Here is a 26,063-nt window from a genome sequence, read left to right on the forward strand (position 1 = left end):
TCTTCTCCTGTCTTCAGCTCACTCTGCTTACACTTTCTACCATTATTCTTTAACAAACCACCTCCCTTTTTTTCGGCATTTTTAACCGACTCAAGCTCACCATCTAACCAACCAAACCCCTGGACTGGGATAGTCACACTCTGGTTTTATTAGTCTATACAATCTTCGTGTGTGTGTGTGTGTGTGTGTGTGTGTGTGTGTGTGTGTGTGTGTGTGTGTGTGTGATACACTACAGGGGGCCTGAGAGTGAAAAGAGGGAATAGGAATCTCTCAGTGGTGGAAAAAGTACCCAACTGTCATGCTTGAATAAAAGTAAAGATACCTTAATAGAAAATGACTTAAGTAAAAGTCACCCAGTACAATTCTACTTTAGTAAAAGTATTTGGCTTAAAATATACTTAAAAGTATCAAAAGTAAAAGTATAAATCACTTCAAATTCCTTGTATTAAGCAAACCAGATGGCACCATTTTCTTGTTTACTTTCAATCTAGCCGAATCCTGACCCTGTGTAATATTCACAAACCACTTAAGATCTAAATGCGTAGAATATCTCCAGAGGAATTGAAACAAAATATCACCATTGATAAATATTTAACAATTAAATGACTCAATATAGCTTCCCTACCCCATATGAACTGAATGCTAATTTTGTTTTACAAAAACATACAATTCAATCTGTAATCTGCATAGTTGCTAAGGTAAAAAACTGGAATATAGACATCATTGATATGAATGCAATGGTGGTCCTGCCATTACATCAAAAATACATTAAAAGTAGAAGACCACTGTAATCTGAAGCTTGGACTGCCATCCATTCTCCAAAAGTCAGAAAATAATCGAAAAACACTTTCTATGCTGGTGTAGTAGCTATTCTATTCCAAACGTGCTCAGGTGCTTTTTATCTAATGTTTGCCAGCTCAGTGGTGCTTTGGAGGAGTATTTTGGTGACATCATGCAGAGTGCTTCAGTATGTCAAAGGAAAATGATAGCGTGCGTGACAGTGTTTTTTTTTCTGTTTTCTTGGTACAATCTGTAAACGTTCTGACAGCTGTAGTCATAACCACGATGAATCATCCTTTTTGTCTCCACACTCTTGAAGATTCTGGAAAAAACAATATATACAGTGTATATGTGAAGTGGTACATGTACAGTAGTAGTACTAAAGTCAGAGCTGTAGTATTCTGTCTACATTTGAGCAGGGTAGTAATATACATTATCTAAGTACTGACAGCTTTGAACAAGGCAGGGTGAGCAGTAATATGTAGGCTACTGTAGATTCTGTATGTGAGCTGGTCTGGGGTTACCTGGTGTTCTTTCAGCAGTCGGTCGTATTCTTTGGTCAGTCCATCGGATTGTTTCTTCATAGCTTCCATCTCGGATTGAGACTTTTTCAAGGCTAGGTAAAACATTAACCCCAAAGCATTCCCATTATCTTCCAATTCCCATGCATATCATCCAATCTCTCTAAAAGGTGACATGCTGTGGGTCAGAGTGCATATTCTTGAACAGCAATTGAAGCCCATGTTTGTTTTACTGTCATTATGGTCTGATTTCATTTGGTTGGTTATTGTATTGTAGTTGTACATTTTCAATTGATTATAGTATTATTGGATTTTTGATTCTATTATTCAGTCGGTCACAAAAGTATTGTCTGTGTATCTTCTTCACCTTCCCCTGAGCCCTTCGGTTCTCCTCTCAGTTTCTCCATCTCTTTTCTCAGCAGCTTGTTTCCCTCTGCTGTGGCCTTGTTCCCCTTCCCATCCATCAGAGTCTGAAACAAACACAGGTAAACATTAACCACTTACCGCACCTCTCAACCATATGCAGTACCAAAATTAGTTTTGTTACTTATTGTGTGGATGATCTTATCTTAGATCAGCGCTTCTCTTCTTTTCGAGACCCTTTTAAATACGGGCTGAAGTGCAGAAAGGGCAGTGATACTGGGTATGACCTTACCTGCTTCAGATGCATGTTGTCCTCAATGCATTTCCTGGCAGTTTGGTTGGCACTTTCTGCCTTGGTCTGCAGAGAGGCCGTGGTGCTAGACGCCGTCGCCAGCTGGTTGATCAGAGTGATCACCCGCCACAGTACTCTGTAGTGAAACAACACACACAGAGATGGTGTTCAATAATGAGATTTACATGTTTTTCTTAGACAGAGTGCTGCAACTTGAACTTGTCCATCTGAACACATTTTTTTGTTTTCCGTTTTTCTAAACATTTTGCTACAGTGTCCCCTACTGAACACGACCAGTGTTATGGTCATTGCAATGAATAAAGGAATCTCTATGATTATGACGATCCATGCACTGGCTGGTTTTCACCAGACTCAGTATGTCAATGGGAGGACAGACCAGAGCTCACAGACTTAGAGCCAGAGGAAAAGGGAAAAGCCAGAGATGAAGCGGTTCCTCTGCCCAGTACTGGTTGCCTTTATTTGTTTGGTAAACTTGCCACTGCGGTGGATAGTTGGTTGTGTGCTGTGTTGGAGAGTACAGTCGTGGCCAAAAGTTTTGAGAATGACACAAATATTAATTTTCGCAAAGTCTGCTGCCTCAGTTTGTATGATGGCAATTTGCATATACTCCAGAATGTTATCAATAGTGATTAGATGAATTGTCATTAATTACAAAGTCCCTCTTTGCCATGCAAATGAACTGAATCCCCAAAAAACATTTCCACTGCATTTCAGCCCTGCCACAAAAGGACCAGCTGACATCATGTCAGTGACTCTCTGGTTAACACAGGTGTGAGTGTTGACGAGGACAAGGCTGGAGATCACTCTGTCATGCTGAGTTCGAATAACAGACTGGAAGCTTCAAAAGGAGGGTGGTGCTTGGAATCATTGTTCTTCCACTGTCATCCATGGTTACCTGCAAGGAAACACGTGCCGTCATCATTGCTTTGCGCAAAAAGGGCTTCACAGGCAAGGATGCCAGTAAGATTGCACCTAAATCAACCATTTATCGGATCATGAAGAACTTCAAGGAGAGCGGTTCAATTGTTGTGAAGAAGGCTTCGGGACGCCCAAGAAAGCCCAGCAAGCGCCAGGACCGTATCCTAAAGTTGATTCAGCTGCGGGATCGGGGCACCACCAGTACAGAGCTTGCTCAGGAATGGCAGCAGGCAGGTGTACGCACAATGAGGCGAATACTTTTGAGGATGGCCTGGTGTCAAGAAGGGCAGCAACGAAGCCACTTCTCTCCAGGAAAAACATCAGGGACAGACTTATATTCTGGAAAGGGTACAGGGATTGGACTGCTGAGTACTGGGGTAAAGTCATTTTCTCTGATGAATCCCCTTTCCGATTGTTTGGGGCATCCGGAAAAATGCTTGTCTGGTGAAGACAAGGTGAGCGCTACCATCAGTCCTATGTCATTGCAACAGTAAAGCATCCTGAGACCATTCATGTGGGAAGTTGCTTCTCAGCCAAGGGAGTGGCTCACTTACAATTTTGCCTAAGATCACAGCCATGAATAAAGAATGGTACCAACACATCCTCCAAGAGAAACTTCTCCCAACCATCCAGGAACAGTTTGGTGACGAACAATGCCTTTTCCAGCATGATGGAGCACCTTGCCACTGACTACACACACCATTGTTAATTATATTTAGTTTACTTTAGTTAATAAATATATTTAGTTATTCCTTATCTCCATGTCTCCCTTTTTGTTACTAACTTTGAGCCGGTTCGTGACATGAGTAAAAGTAAAGATACAATAGAAAATGACTGAAGTAAGAATGAAAGCCACCCAGTAAAATACTCCTTGAGTAAAAGTATTTGGTTTTAAAAATACTAAAGTATAAATAATTTCAGAATCTATACATTAAGAAAACTAAATGGCACCATTTTTATTTTATTACATTTACAGTTAGCCATGGGCACAGTCCAAAAAAATCATAATTTCCAATCAAAGCATGTGTGTTTAGTGAGCCATTTCCTTTAGGAATGTAGTGAAGTAAAATTAGTCAAATATAAATAGTGAAGTACAGATACCCCTAAATAATACTTTAAAGTACTACTTAAGTACTTTATAACACTGGTAGAGGGAGACATATGCACACCACAACTATCAGAATGAGAAATAATAAACAAACACTTTTATTCCATAGAAAATAAAATTAATAACATGCACAATAAAATATACCTAACATGTGTTTATGATAAGCCTTCTGTCTGGGGAGCCATATGTGTTGTGGAGGTAGTCGATGACTGTGGCGCTGCTTTGCAGGGAGTTGATCACCTTCCTCTCGGGCTGGGAGCTGACCCACTCCAGCATGTAGATGAGGTGCTGGTGGAAGCAGGTGAAGGGGGTCCCTTGGTTTGTGGCGAGGTCCACCCAGTCCCACACACACTCAAGAGGGGTCTCAGTGTAGCCAGTGAATATGTCTGGGTTGGACAACAGCCCCTGGGCTGCCATCACACCTACAGGACAGGGCATGTGAGGTGGGAGGGGAAGTGCCTTAAGAGAGCCATTTAACAATAAAGATCCTGTATATTCTATATTTTCTCAAATTATTCATGCGCATGGAACCTCTAGCTACCCTTTTAAGTGTTTACAATTCATATCTGTTAAGATTACACAAACAGAATGAGTTCCCTGGAGGGAATGAGAGGTTACAGACTAAATGCAGATGAAATGCTGAAGTGTTTATAATAAAGACGGCTATGAAGTTCTGTGGAAATGAATAATGACAGTGGCTCCCAGGAAACCCCCCATGTTGTAGTTTATTTTCATAGAACTGCACAGCTGGTCATTGTTGATCACTTTGGCCTATATAAAGGAATTCAATTTGAAGCCATTTCAAGAGCATCTTTCCCAAGGAATTAACTACACATCTCTAGTTACTAAGTATCTGTCTCATATGACACCCTATTCCCATACAGAGTGCACTATTTTTGACCAGAGTCCTGTGTGACTGCCTTTGGAGTCTGTGGTCACAAGCCGTACACAATATTGGGAAAAGGAATCAATTGTGATTTGCACAAATGTAACTGAAAATGAACTCCAGTGAGCTGGTGAGTGGTTTCCACATCTCGGATGCGCTTTATGTCTCAGTTGGCAATGACCGGCTGGTGGTGCTCCTCTGCAGTCCAACCATGGACCGTTATCACCTGGCTAGATTCCAATTGGAATTACACAATTTTGCAAGCCAGCATAATGTGACCTGCGGGCCTGATTTTGCCTTTAAAACATGAGTCCCAGCCATTGTATTAGGGTTAAAACTAGGCCCCCAAAATGAAGCCTTAAGAATTGTGTTGTACTGTCCTAACAATTATACACTTAGGATCTCACTTGGTGAAGACTACAGGACTGAAAATGGACGAATACAACAACCATGTCTCTGTCACTAACAAATACAGTCATGGGTGGTAACTCTACAATTCACATAAAAAGGCAAGGCACTCTGGGAAATATGCAAATAAGGCTTTACACTAAGCAGTGTGTTAATTTAACACTGAAAAGTTGTGGTCCCGTATAGTTCGTCGGATGCGGTAGGGCTTGCAAACCATTACAGACTACAAAGGGAAACCGAGCCGCGAGCTGCCCAGTGACGCGAACCTACCAGACAAGCTAAATGCCTTTCATGCCCGCTTCGAGGAAAACGACAATGAAGCATGCATTAGAGCACCAGCTGTTCCGGACGACTGTGTGATCACGCTCTCCGTAGCCAATGTAAGCAAGACTAAACAGGTCAACATTCACAAGGCCGTGGGGCCAGATGGATTACCAGGATGTATACTCAGAGCACGCGCTGATCAACTGCCATGTGTCTTCACTGACATTTTCAACCTGTCTCTGACCGAGTCTGTAATACCTACATGTTTCAAGCAGATCACCAATAGTCCCTGTGCCCAAGAAAGCGAAGGTAACCTTCCTAAATGACTACCGCGCCGTAGCACTCACGTCGGTAGCCATGAAGTGCTTTGAAAGGCTGGTCATGGCTCATATCAACACCATCATCCCAGAAACCCTAGACCCACTCCAATTCACATACCGCCCCAACAGATCCACAGATGATGCAATCTCAATCACTCTCCACACTGCCCTTTCCCACATGGACAAAAGGAACACCTATGTGAGAATGCTGTTCATTGAATACAGCTCAGCGTTCAACACCATAGTGCCCACAAAGCTCATCACTAAGCTAAGGACCCTGGGTCGAAACATCCACGACACATCCACGACAGTGTGGCCAAGCACGACTCCAACACTCTCATTAAGTTTGACAGTGGTAGGCCTGATCAGCAACAACGATGAGACAGCCTATAGGGAGGAGGTCAGAGACCTAGCAGTGTGGTGCCAGGACAACAACCTCTCCCTCAATGTTAGCAAGACAAAGGAGTTGATCGTGGACTACAGGAAAAAGAGGGCCGAACAGGGCCCCATTAACATCGATGGGGCTGCAGCGGAGTGGGTCAAAAGATTCAAGTTCCTTGGTTTCCACATCACCAACAAACTATCATGGTCCAAACACACCAAGACAATTGTGAAGAGGAGACTGAAAAGATTTGGCATGGGTCCCCCAGATCCTCAAAAAGTTCAACAGCTGCACCAGCGAGAGCATCCTGACCGGTTGCATCACCGCCTGGTATGGAAATCGCTCGGCATCCAACCGTAAGGCGGAGGTCGACCGATTAATAGCTAAAAGAAATCCAGGTTAGCAGGCAATATTAACCAGGTGAAATTGTGTAACTTCTCTTGCGTTCATTGCACACAGAGTCAGTGTATATGCAACAGTTTGGGCCGCCTAATTTGCCAGAATTTTACGTAATTATGACATAACATTGACGGTTGTGCAATGTAACAGGAATATTTAGACTTATGGATGCCACCTGTTAGATAAAATATGGAACAGTTCCGTATTTCACTGAAAGAATAAGCGTCTTGTTTTCGAGATGAGTTTCCAGATTTGACCATATTAATGACCGAAGGCTCGTATTTCTGTGTGTTATCATGTTATAACTAAGTCTATGATTTGATAGAGCAGTCTAACTGAGCGATGGTAGGCAGCAGCAGGCTCGTAAGCATTCATTCAAACAGCACTTTCGTGGGTTTGCCAGCAGCTGTTTATGACTTCAAGCCTATCAACTCCCGAGATTAGGCTCGTGTAACCGATGTGAAATGGTTAGCTAGTTAGCGGGGTGCGCGCTAATAGCGTTTCAAACGTCACTCGCTCTGAGACTTGGAGTAGTTGTTCCCCTTGCTCTGCATGGGTAACGCTGCTTCGAGGGTGGCTGTTGTCGTTGTGTTCCTGGTTCGAGACCAGGTAGGAGCGAGGAGAGGGACGGAAGCTATACTGTTACACTGGCAATACTAAAGTGCCTATAAGAACATCCAATAGTCAAAGGTTAATGAAACACAAATGGTATAGAGGGAAATAGTCCTGTAATTCCTATAATAACTACGACCTAAAACTTAACTGGGAATATTGAAGACTCATGTTAAAAGGAACCACCAGCTTTCATATCATGTTCTGAGCAAGGAGCTTTTAGCTTTTCTTACATGGCACATATGGCACTTTTACTTTCTTCTCCAACACTTTGTTTTTGCATTAATTAAACCAAATTGAACATGTTTCATTATTTATTTGAGGTTACATTTATTTTATTGATGTATTATATTAAGTTAAAATAAGTGTTTTCATTCAGTATTGTTGTAATTGTCATTATTACGACAAAAAAGAAAAGGAAAAAAAAGAAAAGAAAACCGGCCGACTAATCGGTATCAGCTTTTTTTGGTCCTCCACTAATCTGTATCGGCGTTGAAAAATCATAATCGGTCGACCTCTAGTAGTGTGTACGGCTCAGTACATTACTGGGGCAAAGCTTCCTGCCATCCAGGACCTATATTCTAGACGGTGTCAGGAATGCCCAAAAAATTGTCATAGACTGTTCTCTCTGCGACCGCATTGTAAGCGGTATCGGAGTGCCAAGTCTAGGTCCAAAAGGCTCCTTAACAGCTTCTACCCCAAACCATAAGAGTGCTGAACAATTAATCAAATGGCCACCCCCCCTCCTTTGTTTTTACACTGCTGCTACTTGCTGTTATTATCTATGCATTGTCACTTTATCCCTACCTACATGTACAAATGACCTTGACTAACCTGCACCCCTGTACATTGACTCGGTACTGGTACCCCCAGTATATAGCCTCGTTATTGTGTTAATTTTGATTTTACTTTAATTTATTTAGTCAATATTTTCTTAACCATTTCTTGAACTGCATTGTTGGTTAAGGATTTGTAAGTAAGCATTTCACGGTAAGGTGTTGTATTCGGTGCAAGTGACAAATACAATTTGATTTGTTCAGTGTTACAGTTAACACTGTGTTGATTTAACACTGGAGAATTTGCTGTGTAAGATCTGTACTGACCTCATCCAGAAGGCGAGGTCAGTACAGGTGCATCAAAGCTGGGACCGAGACTGAAAAACAGCTTATATCTCAAGGCCATCAGACTGTTAAACAGCAACCACTAACATTGAGTGGCTGCTGCCAACACACTGACTCAACTCCAGCCACTTTAATAATGGGAATTGATGGAAAATATATCACTAGCCACTTTAAACAATGCTACCTAATATAATGTTTACATACCCTACATTATTCATCTCATATGTATACGTATATACTGTACTCTATATCATCTACTGCATCCTTATGTAATACATGTATCACTAGCCACTTTAACTATGCCACTTTGTTTACATACTCATCTCATATGTATATACTGTACTCGATACCATCTACTGTATCTTGCCTATGCTGCTCTGCACCATCACTCATTCATATCTTTATGTACATATTCTTTATCCCCTTACACTGTGTATAAGAAATTAGTTTTGGAATTGTTAGTTAGATTACTTGTTGGTTATTACTGCATTGTCGGAACTAGAAGCACAAGCATTTCGCTACACTCGCATTAACATCTGCTTACCATGTGTATGTGACAAATAAATTTGAATTGATCACAATGCGCCTTATAATCGTTTAAACCTGTCTAAAACTAAGGGCACAATCAGAATGTGGATAAGATCAGGCAAAGGACATGTTGGCAGCAGGTATAAACGGGGCTACTGTTCATGTCTGTGTGACTGTTGTGCCACAGGAGATGCCACTGTGCCAGCTTATCATAGCTGTTCTCTGCCTTAGGTGTGCAGCAGGAGCTTTCTTATTTCAGTTCTGATCAAATCCACTAGGTGGCAGTATAGCATACTGGTTATAAATCCAATTTCAATCACTGGGTTTGGTGGGCCAAATTTATAAACTCAGCAAAAAAAGAAACAGCTCTTTTTCAGGACCGTCTTCCAAAGATAATTCGTAAAAATCTAAATAACTTCACAGATCTTCATTGTAAAGGGTTTAAACACGGTTTCCCATGTGTGTTCAATTCATGGATATGCACATGTGGATCGGTCATTAAGACACTAACAGCTTACAGATGGAAGGCAATTAAGGTCACAGTTATGAAAACTTAGGACACTAAAGAGGCCTTTCTATGGACTCTGAAAAACACCAAAAGAAAGATGCCCAGGGTCCCTGCTTATCTGCGTGAATGTGCTTTAGGCATGCTGCAAGGAGGCATGAGGTCTGCAGATGTGGCCAGAGCAATAAATTGCAATGGCTGTACTGAGACACCTAAGACAGCCCTACAGCTGATCGTCCTCGCAGCGGCAGACCACGTGTAACACCTGCACAGGACAGGATGGCAACAACTGCCCGAGTTACACTAGGAACGCACAATCCCACCATCAGTACTCAGACTGTCCGCAATAGGCTGCGAGGATGGACTGAGGGCTTGTAGGCCTGTTGTAAGGCAGAACCTCACCAGAAACAACGTCACCTATGGCCACAAACCCACCGTCGCCAGACCAGACAGAACTGGTTCAAAAGTGCTCATCACTGGCGAGTTGTGGTTTTGTCTCACCAGGGGAGATCGTCGGTTTTGCGTTTATCGTCGAAGGAATGAGTGTTACACCGAGGACTGTACTCTGGAGCGGGATTGATTTGGTGGGTCCGTCTCGGTCTGGGGCGGTGTGTCACAGCATCATCAGACTAAGCTTGTTGTCATTGCAGGCAATCTCAACGCTGTGCGTTACAGGGAAGACACCCTCCTCCCTCATGTGGTTCCCTTCCTGCAGGCTCATCCTGACATGACCCTCCAGCATGACAATGCCACCAGCCATACTGCTCATTCTGTGCGTGATTTCCTGCAAGACAGGTGGCCACACCCGATACGGACTAACTTTTGATTTTTACCTCCCTTTGTTCAGAGACACATTATTCCATTTCCGTTAGTCACGTCTGTGGAACTTGTTCAGTTTGTCTCAGTTGTTGAATCTTTTTATGTTCATACAAATACTTACACATATTAAGTTTGCTGAAAATATACACAGTTGACAGAGAGGATGTTTCTTTTTTCGCTGAGTTTGTTGATTTTGCAAGCGATACCAAGGGAAAAACGTATATGATTCACTTTGTTTTGTGAAGCTAATGAAATGATGGCATTTCTCCGATTAAACAGAATAATTTGTAAATGTAACACAACAGTAAAACATTTTTAATATGGGATAACATGTTGGTATGTGGAGACAATTTTTCCAAACTAAAAAAAATGTATTTTGCAACAAAAACAACTAATAGTGAGCAATACTGGAATATTGCAACACTTTCTTACTCAAAGCAGATTTTTGTACTCGCAATGAGAAAATCTCTACAGTGGTCTGAAAGGCACTTAGTCAGTCAGTACAGTACAGGAGGATATTCAGTACTGAGGCCCTATAGGACATAAGTACTTAGGGGATGGGGGCTGAAGGAAGTTTGTTGGTCAATTACCCACTTCAAGTGCTGATCCGGTCTACCCAACCCAACCCCTGGGCTGGGACAGTCACAACAGAGAGTCTGAGTGAGAAGAGGAAAGATGGATTTGCTCAGACTTTTCCGTTTCAGTATCCTTATTACAAAACAGAAAATCATGACCCTGTGTAATATTCACAAACCCTTCACATCTAAGAGGAATGAAAAACAGAACATCACCATTGATATCAAATATTCAATAACAAAAATAACTCAATATAGCTTCTCTACTACTAATTCAATGCTAATTTTGTTTTATAAAAACACATACAATTCAATCTGTAATACGCCTAACTGCTAAGGTGAAACAAAATGGATATGAATGCAACGATGGTACTCTTGCCATATACAGGGGAAAAAAAACAGCATAGCAAGCCCATTACATCAAAAATACATTCATAGTAGAAGACCACTGTAATCTGAAGCTTGTACAGCCATGCATGCAGGCATTCATTAACAACTGTGAAATACTCCAAAAGTCAGCAAATACTATTTCTATGCTGGTGTAGTAGCTATTCTATTACAAACGTGCTCAGGTGCTTTTTATCTAATATTTGCCAGCTCAGTGGTGCTTTGGAGGAGTATTTTGGTGACATCATGCAGAGTGTTTCAGTATGTCAAAGGAAAATGATAGCGTGCGTGACAGTGTTTTTTTTTCTGTTTTCTTGGTACAATCTGTAAACGTTCTGACAGCTGTAGTCATAACCCCGATCAATCATCCTTTTTGTCTCCACACTCTTGAAGATTCTGGAAAAAACAATATATACAGTGTATATGTGAAGTGGTACATGTACAGTAGTAGTACTAAAGTCAGAGCTGTAGTATTCTGTCTACATTTGAGCAGGGTAGTAATATACAGCATCCATCTAAGTACTGACAGCTTTGAACAAGACAGGGTGAGCAGTAATATCAAATCAAACATGTACAGTGCCTTCAGAAATTATTCATCCCTCTTGATTTATTCTACATGTTGTGTAGAATTCAAAATGGATTAGATAAATAAAAAATGTCTCACTTATCTACACGATTCCGACAAAGTGAAAAAGTGTTTTTAGAATTTTTTTGCACAATTTGTTGAAAATTAAATACAGAAATCTCATTTTCATGAGTACTCACACCCCCGAGTCAATACTTTGTAAGAGCCTTTGGTAGAGATTACAGCTGTGAGTCTATGGGTGAATCTAAGAGCTTTCCACACCTGGATTGAGAATCATTTGCCCATTATGCTTTTCAAAACTCTTAAAGCTCTGTCAAATTTTGTTGATCATTGCTAGACAATTTTCAGATCTTGCCATAGATTTCCAAGTAGATTTAAGTCAAAACTGTAACTCGGCCACTTAGGAACATTCACTATCGTCTTGGTAAACAACTCCAGTGAAGATGTGGCCTTTTGTTTTAGGTTATTGTCCTGCTGAAAGGTGAATTCTCCCAGTATCTGGTGGAAAGGAGACTGAACTAGGTTTTCCTGTAATATTTTGCCAGTGCTTAGCTCCATCCCATATATTTTTTATGATGAAAAACTCCAGTCTTTAAAAATTACTAGCATACCCATAACATGATGCAGCCACCACAATGCCCTAAAATATGGAGAGCGGTACTCAGTCATGTGTTTCATTGGATTTTCCCCAAACATAACACTTTGCATCCAGGACAAAAAGATATTTGCTTTGCCACATGTTTTGCAGTATTACTTTAGTGCCTTATTGCAAACAGGATGCATGTTTTGGGATATTTAAAAAATAAATTCTGTTCATGCTTCCATCTTTTCACTATGTCAATTTGGTTAATATTGTGGATTAACTAGAATGTTCATGATCCATACTCAGTTATCCTGTCACAGCCATTAAACTCAAACTGTTTTAAAGTCACTATTGGCCTCATGGCGGTTCCAGAGCAGTTTCCTCACTCTCTGGCAACGGAGCTATGAAGGACGCTATGAAGGATTCAAAGTGTAAATAATAACTTCACCATGCTCAAAGGGATATTCAATGTCTGCCTTTTTTATTGTTATTTTACCTATCTATCAATAGGTGCCCTTCTTTGCAAGGCATTGGAAAACCGTCCTGGTTTATGTGGTTGAATCTGTGTTAGAAATTCACTGCTCAACTAAGGGACCTTACAAATAATTGTATGTGTGCGGTACAGAGAGGAGGTAGTCCTTCAAAAATCATGCTAAACACTTATTGCACAGAGTCCATGCAACTTATTATGCGATTTGTTAAGCAAATGTTCATCCCTGAACTTTTTAGGGGTTGAATACTTATTGGACTCAAGACATTTCAGCTTTTTATTTTTTATTAATTTGTACAAATTTCAAAAAACATGTTTCCACTTTGTATTGTGTGTAGGCCATTGGCGAAATGTAACAACAACATTTGGAAAAAGTCTAGGGGTGTGAATACTTTCTGAAGGCACTGTAGGCTAATTGTAGATACTGTATGTGAGCTGGTCTGGGGTTACCTGGTGTTCTTTCAGCAGTCGGTCGTATTCTTTGGTCAGTCCATCGGATTGTTTCTTCATAGCTTCCATCTCGGATTGGGACTTTTTCAAGGCTAGGTAAAACATTAACCCCAAAGCATTCCCATTATCATCCAATTTTCATGCATATCATCCAATCTCTCTAAAATGTGACATGCTATGGGTCAAAGTGCACATTCCTGAACAGTAATTGTTTGTTTTACTGTCATTATGGTCTGATTTCATTTGGTTGGTTATAGTATTGTAGTTGTACATTTTCAATTGATTTCAGTATTATTGGATTTTTGATTCTATTATTCAGTCTGTCACAAAAGTATTGTCTGTATATCTTCCTCACCTTCCCCTGAGCCCTTCAGTTCTCCTCTCAGTTTCTCCATCTCTTTTTTCAGCAGCTCGTTTCCCTCTGCTGTGGCCTTGTTCCCCTTCCCATCCATCAGAGTCTGAAAAAAACACATTAACCATTAATCACACTTCTCAACCTCATGTAATACCAAAATGATTTTAGTTACTTTTAGTGTGGACGAAGACCCATTTCTCTTGAGTAGGAGTTCTGATATAACATCCATTTCGCCTTACATCTAAATGAATACGTTTCCGTGGACAAGGGGAGCCTCATCTTAGATCAGCGCTCCTCTTCTTTTTGAGACCCTTTTAAATATGGGCTCAGGTGCAGAAAGGGCAGTGATACTGGGTATGACTTCACCTGTTTCAGTAGCTCGTTGTCCTCCATGTATTTCTTGGCAGTTTGGTTATCACTCTCTGCCTTGGTCTGCAGAGAGGCCGTGGTGCTAGACGCCAGCGCCAGCTGGTTGATCAGAGTGATCACCCGCCTCAGCACTCTGTAGGGAAACAACAGACATAGATTGTGTTCAATACTGATAAAAAAAATTCAACAGAGCTGCCACCTGAACATTTTTTTTTATTTCCGTTGCTTAAACATTTTGCTACGATGTGCCCTCCTGAATACGACCAGGGTGTTATGGTCATTGTAATGAATAAAGAAATCTCTAAGATTATGACAATCCATGCACTGGCTGGTTTTCACTAGTATCCATCCCAATGTGAAGACGACACAGGGAAGATTCAGTATGTCAATGGGTGAGTGATGGACAGACAGATCCAGGACTTACAGCCAGAGAAAGAGGGAAAAGCCAGAGATGTAGAGGTTCCTCTGGGCTCTGAACAGCTTCATGTGGAGGTTGTCAAACATGTTGGGATGCAGATTAGCATCCTTGCTGTTTCCCGCCCCCGAATACTTCCTCACCTCACGCACAGCATCTATAGGAGGACAGGAGGGTGTGGTACGACATGATTAAACATGGTAAGACTTTGCAAAAGTTTGCAAAAGCATTGTATGAGATTGTCATTATTGTGAGTGATTATGATTTGTGAGTAAATTAAACCATGACACTTTCTGGCATCAGCTTACCGAGGAAGAGGACTATAAGGATTATGATCATGGCGAGGAAGACTTTATTCCAAAACCTGGCCATTTTGTTCCATATTCTCAGCTGGAAGATACTCTGCCATCTGCAAAAGAGCACAAAAACATAATGCTGAGACTCAGAACACTGCAAAAGCAAATCAATGTCTAATAAAACATTCCTGAAATGCAGTTTAGGGCTGTCCCCGACAAAAATAAAAATAATTTTTTCAAAATTGTCGACCGAAAGTCCTCTGTTCTTTCTACCAATCAATTGGTAGAAATTTTAAAACCTGTATTTTCCATTCATAGACACACCCTATGTGTTTTAATAAAATAATCTAGATGCTTGTCTGATGCTTCAAGCAAACTATTTAATTAAATAAGACACAAATGACTCAAGAGGGAGCCAGAGATCAAGATAACTAAAACTTATTAACGTGACCCGACCATCCTCCTCCTGCTGACTTTCTACTTTCCTGAAGTTGCCGGTAATATGCTACACGAGTGGAATGCCAATTTCTTACAATTTTACTGATCTGTGTGCCGGTTATGGTTTTCATCCGCACATTTTAGTTGAACGGTTTTATTTAATTTATAATAATGTCTTTGTATCGCAATCATTGACATGTGGTGAATCAAAATTCTATCAAAATCTAAACGAAAATGATAGAAACCTAAAAAGTAACTTTATTGCTTTGGCAAAGTGGGTGGGGTTATATCCTTCCTGTTTGGCCCCGTCCGGGGGTGTCCTCGGATGGGGCCACAGTGTCTCCTGACCCCTCCGGTCTCAGCCTCCAGTATTTATGCTGCAGTAGTTTATGTGTCGGGGGGCTAGGATCAGTTTGCTATATCTGGAGTACTTCTCCTGTCCTAGTCGGTGTCCTGTGTGAATTTAATTGTGCTCTCTCTAATTCTCTCTTTCTTTCTGAGGACCTGAGCCCTAGGACCATGCCTCAGGACTACCTGACATGATGACTCCTTGCTGTCCCCAGTCCACCTGGGCGTGCTGCTGCTCCAGTTTCAACTGTTCTGCCTTATTATTATTGGACCATGCTGGTCATTTATGAACATTTGAACATCTTGGCCATGTTCTGTTATAATCTCCACCCGGCACAGCCAGAAGAGGACTGGCCACCCCACATAGCCTGGTTCCTCTCTAGGTTTCTTCCTAGGTTTTGGCCTTTCTAGGGAGTTTTTCCTAGCCACCGTGCTTCTACACCTGCATTGCTTGCTGTTTGGGGTTTTAGGCTGGGTTTCTGTACAGCACTTTGAGATATCAGCTGATGTACGAAGGGCTATATATATAAATTTGATTTGATTGCCAACTTTGTAAAATTAACCTACATAAAGCCAACAAATAAAACATGGCCGAAAATATCCTGACAAAAATAAATATCCTATAAATCACATTGGCTACGCATGGCCTGTCTGCAACAAACTTGAAACATTGTATCAACTATCAACTTGGGTTCAACCAGAAGTTCTCACACTAGCAAACTAAAATATTCTTAGAGTTCACCACGCCAAGTGAGCTCGTGACAGACATCTGTAGACTATTTGCGCTAGGGATAAGAGCTCACCAGGTAGGCCTATTTTATGACGTTTCCACTCGATCAAAGCATGACATTTTATATCCATTAAAATATCATCAAATTGATCAGAAATACAGTGTAGACCTTTAATGTTGTAAATTACTATTGTGGCAGGTTTTTCATGGAATTTCTATAGAGGCCCATTATCAGAAACCATCACTGTGTTCCAATGGCACGTTGTGTTAGCTAATCCAAGTTTATCATTTTAAAAGTATAATTGATCATTAGAAAACCCTTTTGCAATTATGTTATCACCGCTAAAAACTATGTTCTAATTAAAGAAGCCTAGTTGAGTATCTGGAGCATCAGCATTTGTGAGTTTGATTACTTGCTCAAAATGGCTAGAAACAAAGACCTTCCTCCTGAAACTCGTCAGTCTATTCTTGTTCTGAGAAATAAAAGGTATTTTCCATGCGGGAAATTGCCATGAAACTGAAGATCCCGTACAATGCTGTGTACTACTCCCTTCAAAGAACAACGCAAACTGGCTCTACCCAGAATAGAAAGAGTGGGAGGCCCCGGTGCACAACTGAGCAAGAGAACAAGTACATTAGGGTGTCTAGTCTGTTTGCAACTGCTAAAAAAACTAAAACTTGGTTGACCAAACAATCAACTAATTGAGGTCAGCCCTAATACAGCTAGTCATGACGTTGTCTCAATTGTAACATGATTCCTGTTGTAGCTTGTAGGGAGCCAAGCCCCTTCTACTACTTTGTCCATGGCTATACTCTCCATGTTATGGAGTCCTACTAAGCATGGACCACAACGTCTTTTGGACAACTTTTTTTGGTCCTGTCTGGATCGGCAGTCTTTATTTGGTGCAGTCCGGACTGGCCTTGATTTCAACGAACAGGACGTCGATTTTACAACAATACTGAATGAACACTTATTTTAACTTAATATAATAACATACATAAAATCAATTCAAATAAATAATGAAACATGTTCAATTTAGTTTAAATAATGCAAAAACAGTGTTGGAGAAGTAAAAGTGAATATGTGCCATGTAAAAAAAGCTAACGTTTAAGTTCCTTACAGAACATGAGCACATATGAAAGCTGGTGGTTCCTTTTATCATGAGTCTTCAATATTCCCAGTTAAGAAGTTTTAGGTTGTAGTTATTATAGAACTATTTCTTTCTATACCATTTGTATTTAATTAACCTTTGACTATTGGATGTTCTTATAGTCACTTTAGTATTGCCAGCCTAATCTCAGGGGTTGATAGGCTTGAAGTCACAAACAGCGCTGTGCTTTAAGCATTTTGAAGAGCTGCTGGCAAACGGAGGAAAGTGCTGTTTGAATGAATGCTTACGAGCCTGCTGCTGGCTGCCTACCACCGCTCAGCCAGACTGCTCTATCAAATATCATGGACTTAATTATAATAAAATAAACACAACAAATACGAGCCTTAGGTCATTAGTATGGTTAAATCTGGAAAAAACTATCATTTCGAAAACAAAACGTTGTCTTTCAGTGAAATACGGAACCGTTCCATATTTTATCGTTGGCCCTAAGTCTTGTTAATATTGCCTGCTAACATTAATTTATTTTAACTAAATATGCAGGTTTTAAAAAATATACTTGTGTATTGATTTTAAGAAAGGCATTGACGTTTATGGTTAGGTACACATTGGTGCAACGACAGTGCTTTTTTTCCCCGAATGCGCTTGTTAAATCACCCGTGTGGCGAAGTAGGCTGTGATTCAATGATAAATTAACATGCACCGCATTGATTATATGCAACGCAGGACAAGCTAGTTAAACTAGTAATATCATCAACCATGTGTAGTTAACTAGTGATTATGTTAAGATTGTTTTTTATAAGATACGTTTAATGCTAGCTAGCAACTTTCCTTGGCTCCTTGCTGCACTCGCGTAACAGGTGGTCAGCCTGCCACGCAGTCTCCTTGTGGAGTGCAATGTCATCGGCCATAATCGGCATCCAAAAATGCAGATTATCGATTGTTAGGAAAACCTGAAATCGGCCTTAATTGATTTTGTATATGCCGATTAATCGGTCGACCTCTAGTCTGTCCTGATCGGCCTGGATTTGGCCCCAACATAGAGGTATTTAATTGTTTCAGATTTGGTCCGGTCATGTTCAAATCTGAACCAAACATAGACATCTATGTTTCACAAGTTTGAACAGCACAGTAGAGCAGGCTTTCCCACAGTTTTCCCCTCAGGCCCCCCCTGGTCACACATCTTGTTGTCAGAGATCATTTTGCAGGTTTAAAAACGTATTTCCTGCAGTTCTACACATTTTGTCATGGGGTGCAGAGAACAATTCTGCAAGTTTAAAGACACTTTTCTTGCAATTCTATACATTTTGCCGTATCTAATATGGATTCATGTGATTTGACTGACTCAAACATTTTGGTTTCACCTAATGTCCATTGCTTATGTTTCTTGGCTCAAGCAAGTCTCTTCCACTTATTGGTGTCCTTTAGTAGGGGTTTATTTGCAGCATTTCGACCATGAAGGCCTGATTCACACAGTCTCCTCTGAACAGTCGATGTTGAGATGTGTCTGCATCAAAGCTGGGACTGAAAAACAGCTCATCTCAAGGTCATCAGACTGCTAAACAGCAATCACTAACTGAGAGGCTGCTGCCTACATTGAGACCCAATCACTGGCCACTTTAATAAATGGATCACTAGTCACTTTATACAACTTTATACAATACACTCTAAATAATGCCACTTTAATTATGTTTACATATCACATGTATATACAGTATTTTATACCGTCTATGGCACCTTGCCTATGCCGCACGGCCATCCATATACTTACATGTACATATTCTCATTCACCCCTTTAGATTTGTGTGCATTGTGTAGTTGTTGGGGAATTGTTAGATATTACTGCACTGTCGGAACTAGAAGCACAAGCATTTCGCTACACTTGAATTAACATCTGCTATCCATGTGTATGTGACAAATAACATTTGATTTGATTTCTTGAAATTTTCCGCATTGACTGACCTTCATGTCTTAAAGTAATGATGGACTGTCGTTTCTATTTGCTTATTTGAGCTGTTCTTGCCATAATATGGACATGGTCTTTCATAAAATCTTCTGTATACCACCCATACCGTTTCAAAACACAACTGATTGCCTCAAACGCATTAAGGAAAGAAATTCCACAAATGTACTTTTAACACGGCATATCTGTTAATTGAAATGCATTCCAGGTGACTACCTCATGAAGCTGATTGAGAGAATGCCAAGAGTGTGCAAAGCTGTCAAAGGCAAAGTGTGGCTACTTTGAAGAACCTCAAATATGAAATACATTTTGATTTGTTTAACACTTTTTGGGTACTACATTTAGGTCATTCAGCAGATGCTCTTATCCAGAGCAACTTACAGTCAGTGCATTCAACTAAGGTAGATAAACAACATATCAGTCACAGCAAGAAACAAATATTTCAGAAACCGTTACTGAGAATGTTATTGTAGTTGAAGTGGTCTGTTAGTTTATTCTGTGAGTTGGACTAAATTGAAAATCACCGCTACCAGTTAAAGCTTATGAAGAAGCTAACTGTGCATGTGACAGATGGGAGCGATAACAAACATTGTAATCTTAAACTGGCTTTTGTTTCCTATAATAAATTGATTGATAAAGTATTATTGTGATATAATGCTACTTACTTTTTGTATATATAGTGTACATTCTAAATTATGTGGACACCAGTTCAAATGAGTGGATTCAGCTATTTCAGCCACACCCATTGGTGACAGGTGTATAAAAATCGAGCACACAGTCATGCATTCACTGTAGACAAACATTGGAACAGCTCAGTGACTTTCAAGGTGGCACCGTCAAAGGATGCCACCTTTGTCAAATGTCCTCCATGCTTGAGCTGCCCCGGAAACTGTAAGTGCTGCTATTGTGAAGAGGAAATGTCTAGGAGAAACAATGACTCAGCCGCGAAGTAGTAGGCCACGCAAGCTCACAGAACGGGACTGCTGAAGCGCGTAGTGTACAGAAATTGTCTGTCCTCGATTGCAACACTCACTACCGAGTTACAAACTGCCTCTGGAAGCAACGTCAGCACAAGAACTGTTCGTCATGAGCTTCAATGAAATGGGTTTCCATTGCCGAGCAGCCACTCACATGCCCAAGATCACCATGCACAATGCCAAGTGTCGGCTGCAGTGGTGTAAAGCTCACCGCCATTGGACTCTGGAGCAGTGGAAGCGTGTGCTCTGGAGTGATGAAACACGCTTCACCATTTGGCAGTCCGACAGACGAATCTGAGTTTGGCGGATGCCAGAAGAACGCTACCTGGCCCAATGCATATTGCCAACTGTAAAGATTGGTGGAGGAGGAATAATGGTCTGGGGCTGTTTTTCATGGTTCTGGCTAGGCCCCCTAGTTCCAGTCAAGTTAAATCTTAACGCTACAGCATACAATGACAATCTGTGCTTCCAACTTTGTGGCAACAGTTTGGGGAAGGCCCTTTCCTGTTTCAGCATGACAATGCCCCAATGCACAAAGCCTGGTACAAACATAAATTGTTTGTCGCGATTGGTGTGGAAGAACTTGACTGGCCTGCACAGAGCCCTGACCTCAACCCCATCAAACAAATTTGGGATGTACAGGTGTAGGTAGACCTTACCGTGAAATGCTTACATACGAGCCCTTAACCAACAATGCAGAGTTTTAAAATGTAAGGCATTTGCTAAATAAACTAAATGAAAAAAAGTAACAAAATTACAATAACGAGGCTATATACAAGGGGTACCGGTACTGAGTCAATGTGCAAGGGTACGGATTAGTCGAAGTAATATGTACATGTAGGTAGGGGTAAAGTGACTATGCATAGATAATAAACAGAGAGTAGCAGCAGCGTATGTGAAGAGTGTGAAGGAATGTGAATGTGTGTGTGTGATGTAATATGCATGTGTGTGTTTTGTCTGTGTGTCCCTGTTGGAGTGTCAGTGTAGCATGTGTGAGTGTGTGGTTAGAGTCCAGTGAGTGTACATTGAGCCTGTGCAAGAGAGTCATAGCAAAAAGCAGTGCAAATAGTCCGGTTGGCATTTGATTAACTATTCAGCAGTCTTGTGGCTTCGGGGTAGAAGCTGTTAAGGAGCCTTTTGGTCCTGGACTTGACGTACCACTTGCCGTGCGGTGGCATAGAGGACAGTCTGACTTGGGTGGCTGGAGTCTAACAATTTTTAGGGCCTTCCTCTGACACCACCTGGTATATACAGTGCCTTGAGAAGGTATTCGGCCCCCTTGAACTTAGCGAGACTTAATTACACACAGGTGGATCATTAGTCATTTAGGTCAACATTGGATCATTCAGAGATCCTCACTGAACTTCTGGACAGCGTTTGCTGCACTGAAAGTAAAGGGGCTGAATAATTTTGCACGCCCAATTTTTCAGTTTTTGATTTGTTAAAAAAGTTTGAAATATCCAATAAATGTCATTCCACTTCATGATTGTGTCCCACTTGTTGTTGATTCTTCACAAAAAAAATACAGTTTTATATATTTATGTTTGAAGCCTGAAATGTGGCAAAAGGTTGCAAAGTTCAAGGGGGCCGAATACTTTCGCAAGGCACTGTAGGTCCTGGATGGCAGAAAGCTTGGCCCCAGTGTAGAGCTGTGTGTTTTTGTAGCACCTTGCGGTCGGATGCAGAGCTGTTGCCATACCAAGCGGTGATGCAACAAGTCAGGATGCTCGCAATGGTGCAGCTGTAGAACCTTTTGAGGATCTGAGAGACCCATGCCAAATCTTTTCAGCCTCCTGAGGGGGAAGAAGTGTTGAAGTACCTTCTTCACGACTGTGTTGGTGTGTTCGGACCATGATAGGTTCTTAAGTGTTGTAGACACCAAGGAACTTGAAGTTCTCGACCCGTTCCACTACAGCGTTGTCAATTTGAATGGGGGCGTGCTTGGCCCTCATTATCCTGTAGTCCACGATCATCTCCTTTGTCTTGCTCAACTTGAGGAAGAGGTTGTTGTCCTGGCATCACATTGCCAGGTCTCTGACCTCCTCTCTATAGGTGGTCTCATTGTCGTTGTTGATCAGGCCTACCACCGTCGTGCCGTCTGCAAACTTGGTGTCGGAGTCATAGCCACGCAGTTGTAGGTTAACAGGGAGTACAGGAGGGGAATAAGCACACACTCCCGAGGGGCCCCTGTGTTGAGGGGCAGCCCGTCAAGAAGTCCAGGATGCAGTTGCAGAGGGAGGTGTTCAGTCCCAGGGTCCTTAGCTTAGTGATGAGCTTGAGGGGCACTATGGTGTTGAATGCTAAGCGGTACTCAAAATGGCGCCGGAGCAGAAGGCAGACGTTTTACGTGCCCCCAACCGATTGTTTTTTTTTTGTTTATCTGCGTTGTTTGTAACTTTTCTACTCATTTTGTACATAATGTTGCCGCTACCGGGTTGGATGTGCGTTGTGTCAAGGTGTACGGTGTACTGGCAGCTAGGATGGGTTGTGTTTTGGAGGACGCATGGCGCTTAACCGTCACCTCTCCCAAGTCCGTATGGGAGTTGCAGCGATGAGACAAGACTCTAACTACTACCAATTGGATACCACGAAGTTGGGGAGAAAAAAGGGGTAAACAAATAAAATACATTCACAAGGCCGCAGGGCCAGACGGATTACCAGGACGTGTACGGCGAGAATGCGCTGACCAACTCGCAAGTGTCTTCACTGACATTTACAACATCTCCCTGTCCGAGTCTGTAATACCAATATATTTTAAGCAGACCACCATAGTGCCTGTGCCCACGAACACTAAGGTAACCTATGGTCAGAGACCTGGCCGTGTGGTGCCAGGACAACAACCTCTCCCTCAACGTGATCAAGATGAGTGAGCACGCCCCCATTCTCATCGACGGGGCTGCAGTGAAGCAGGTTGAAGTTCCTTGGTGTCCACATCGCCAACAAACTAACATGGTCCAAGCACACCATGAGAGTCGTGAAGCAGGCAAGACAAAACCTATTCCCCCTCAAGAGACTGAAAAGATTTGGCATGGGTCCTCAGATCCTCAAAAAGTTCTACAGCTGCGCCATCGAGAGCATCCTGGTCATATCACTTCCTGGTATGGCAACTGCTCGGGATCCGACCGCAAGACACTACAGGGGTTAGTGCGAACGGCCCAGTATATCACTGGTGCCAAGCTACCTGCCATCCAGGACCTTTATACCAGGCGGTGTCAGAGGAAGGCCCTAAAAATGATCAAAGACTCCAGCCACCCTAGTCATAGACTTCCTCTCTGCTACCACACGGTAAGCAGTACCGGAGCGCTAAGTCTAGGTCCAAGAGGCTTCTAAACAGCTTCTACCCCCAAGCCATAAGACTCCTGAACATCTAGTCAAATGGCTAGCCAGACTTCTTGCATTCCCCCCCCCTCCACACCACTGCCACTCTCTGTTGTCATCTATGCATAGTCACTTTAATTAACTCTACCTACATGTACAAACTACCTCAACTAAAAGGTGTCCCTGCACATTGACTCTGTACCGGCACCCCCTGTATATATTGTTATTTTTTACTGCTGCTCTTTAATTACCTTTTTTTAATTTAATTTTTAAAAACTTCTCTTATTCGTATCCATATTTTTCAAAACTGAACTGTTGGTCAGGGGCACGTAAATACGCATTTCACTGTAAGGTTTACACCTGTTGTATTCGGTGCATGTGACTAATACAATTGGATTTGAACAGCATTCTCACCTAGGTGTTCCAGGTGGGAAAGGGCAGTGTGGAGTTCAATATAGATTGCATCACCTGTGGATCTGTTGGGGCAGCATGCAAATTAGAGTGGGTCCAAGGTTTCTGGGATGATGGTGTTGATGTGAGCCTTGACCAGCTTTTTAAAGATTTTCATGGTGATCGATTCTGGCTTCTAACTCTTTAACTTGGGATAGGGTTAATCATCAGGTATCCTATTGAAATATCGAGTGCTTAGGTTTAGAGGGTCTACACCAGAAGTTAATGGTTATCTGTAGGAGGAAGGTGTATGGTGTGTGCAATTAAGCTTGGACTGTGCTGAGTGCAGGGAAAACGATCACATGTGGCAACATTAATAAGAGGAGCGAGCCATGGATTAGTGGTGAAGGGGGTCAGGTCATGTTAAGGGAAGAGGAACCATTTATTGCCCATATCACTTAGTTTCCTGCCTAGCAATAAAGATACAATGTTTTGCGAGAAGGAGGAGACTCCACCCAAACTGTGGTACAAATACCACCACTATTGTAAACATGTTTTTGTCAATTCAGCTGTTCGATCCTTTGGCAAGAATAAACTTGGTTTAAGCTTTCAGTGTCCGTCTGGTTCTTACTCTAATAACTAGAACCTAACATTGGCTACAGATGTGAGTGCTACTGTGGCGGAAGTCATTTAGGCAGGTTACCTTGGCATTCATGGGCACAGGGACTATGGTGGTCTGCTTGAAACATGTGGGTATGGTTGAAAATGTCAGTTTGACACTTGCCAGCTGGTCTTGGCGCATGCTCTGAGTATGCGTCCTGGTAATCCGCCCGTGACCACAAAACATGTATTTTTAACATCTGCAAATGACGTATTTTCAACTTTCATTCAGAACTGAAAATCAACCTGACTTCAATGTCTGGAAAATACGTATTTTAGACAAAATTTCAACAGAATTTCTCTTACTGGGTTGTTGCAGTATCATGATTGGTTAGGGCTCATTCCTACCTGGTGGCTGAGACGAAGGGTAGACAGAGGATGAGGAGTACACCGATTTCCACATAGAGGAAGAGGGCAACTGCAGTCCATTGCAACGTCATCTCTAACAATACAGTCTGTAAAATATGAAACATTTTAAGCAACGAAGGTTATTTTCACAGTCTGGCAGTAACGTTAGGTTGTTTTGCCAGAATGGAAAAGGACTGGTGTAATTGTTGATGTCAACAAGAGAAAGATTCAACTTGCTACGTAGCTAGCTAGTTTCCTCTGGACATATTTCAGCTAACTGTGAAACCACCAATACAAATGTATTAAGAACAACAATGTAGTTCCTGTTTCAGTGATAAGCCTCTTATCCTAGCAAGATACGTAACGTTACTATGTTCACATGCTTGGTTAATAACACCCAGCAGTACTAAGTGTATGCGGTTTCATTCAGTGTGTAACATGTACTTATATCATAGAAATAGTAGCTACGCCTAATAGAAATAGTAGCTAGCTAAGTTTAACGGTATTGCTGAAGACTTTGCCTCATGCGATGACATCAGCCAGGTAGCTGGCAATATTTTAAGGCAGGACACGATAGCTATTTAGCTAACGTTAACTGGTAACGTTACTAGCTAACGTTAGCACTTTTGTGAAATACATAGTAAGTAACTACACATACGAGGAGTCAAGTTCAGTCTCTTAATCATGCAAAGTATGTAACTTACTTTACGGCACCCGAACAAAGAAACTGGAGGATGAAAGGCAAACTTAAATTTGGAGACAGTTGTTTTACGCTTCTTTTTTGCTGTCACTTTTTTTGGGTCCCATTTGAATGACGTTATACAGAAGGTTTTATCTGTTCGCTTACTGGCTTATTCTCTACTGAGGAAAACCAATAAGGTTCTGCCATATGTTGTAAATCCCATACTGTACACATCATGGACAGTTCAAATATGATGAAATTAGGTGATGTGTTTGGTTTTGTTTGTACCTTCTAGTCGTGTCTGACTGGACATGTTGAAGTGAATCTGATGTGACCATTTTTTTTTT

General features: G+C 41.5%; 1 protein-coding gene and 1 pseudogene across 1 annotated transcript; both read right to left on the reverse strand.

Moving 5' to 3' along the window:
- Positions 1-869: 869 nt before the first annotated feature.
- Positions 870-4,420, reverse strand: LOC135515431 (B-cell receptor-associated protein 29-like; annotated as a pseudogene).
- A 6,121-nt stretch (positions 4,421-10,541) lies between these two features.
- bcap29 (B cell receptor associated protein 29) lies at positions 10,542-25,867 on the reverse strand. Its single transcript, XM_064939881.1, has 8 exons — positions 25,739-25,867; positions 25,035-25,141; positions 14,766-14,866; positions 14,467-14,614; positions 14,040-14,175; positions 13,674-13,776; positions 13,319-13,410; positions 10,542-11,605 (listed from the first exon to the last, which is right to left on the reverse strand). The coding sequence occupies exons 2-8, from the start codon at positions 25,124-25,126 to the stop codon at positions 11,570-11,572; spliced, it is 708 nt and encodes a 235-aa protein (XP_064795953.1). The 5' UTR covers positions 25,127-25,141; positions 25,739-25,867; the 3' UTR covers positions 10,542-11,569.
- Positions 25,868-26,063: the final 196 nt, after the last annotated feature.

The sequence above is a fragment of the Oncorhynchus masou genome, chromosome 27 (genome assembly GCF_036934945.1).
Source record: "Oncorhynchus masou masou isolate Uvic2021 chromosome 27, UVic_Omas_1.1, whole genome shotgun sequence".
Taxonomy (NCBI): domain Eukaryota; kingdom Metazoa; phylum Chordata; class Actinopteri; order Salmoniformes; family Salmonidae; genus Oncorhynchus; species Oncorhynchus masou.

Bases quoted from the DNA above. Each gene is read 5' to 3' on its own strand.
- bcap29 (XM_064939881.1), bottom strand. From the start codon at position 25,126: ATGACGTTGCAATGGACTGCAGTTGCCCTCTTCCTCTATGTGGAAATC. The intron at 14,176-14,466 runs GTAAGTCCTGGA...GTTTCCCTACAG, and splicing joins TTTTCCCTCTTTCTCTGGCT to AGTGCTGAGGCGGGTGATCA. The intron at 13,777-14,039 runs GTGAAGTCATAC...TGTTTTTTTCAG, and splicing joins ACAACGAGCTACTGAAACAG to ACTCTGATGGATGGGAAGGG.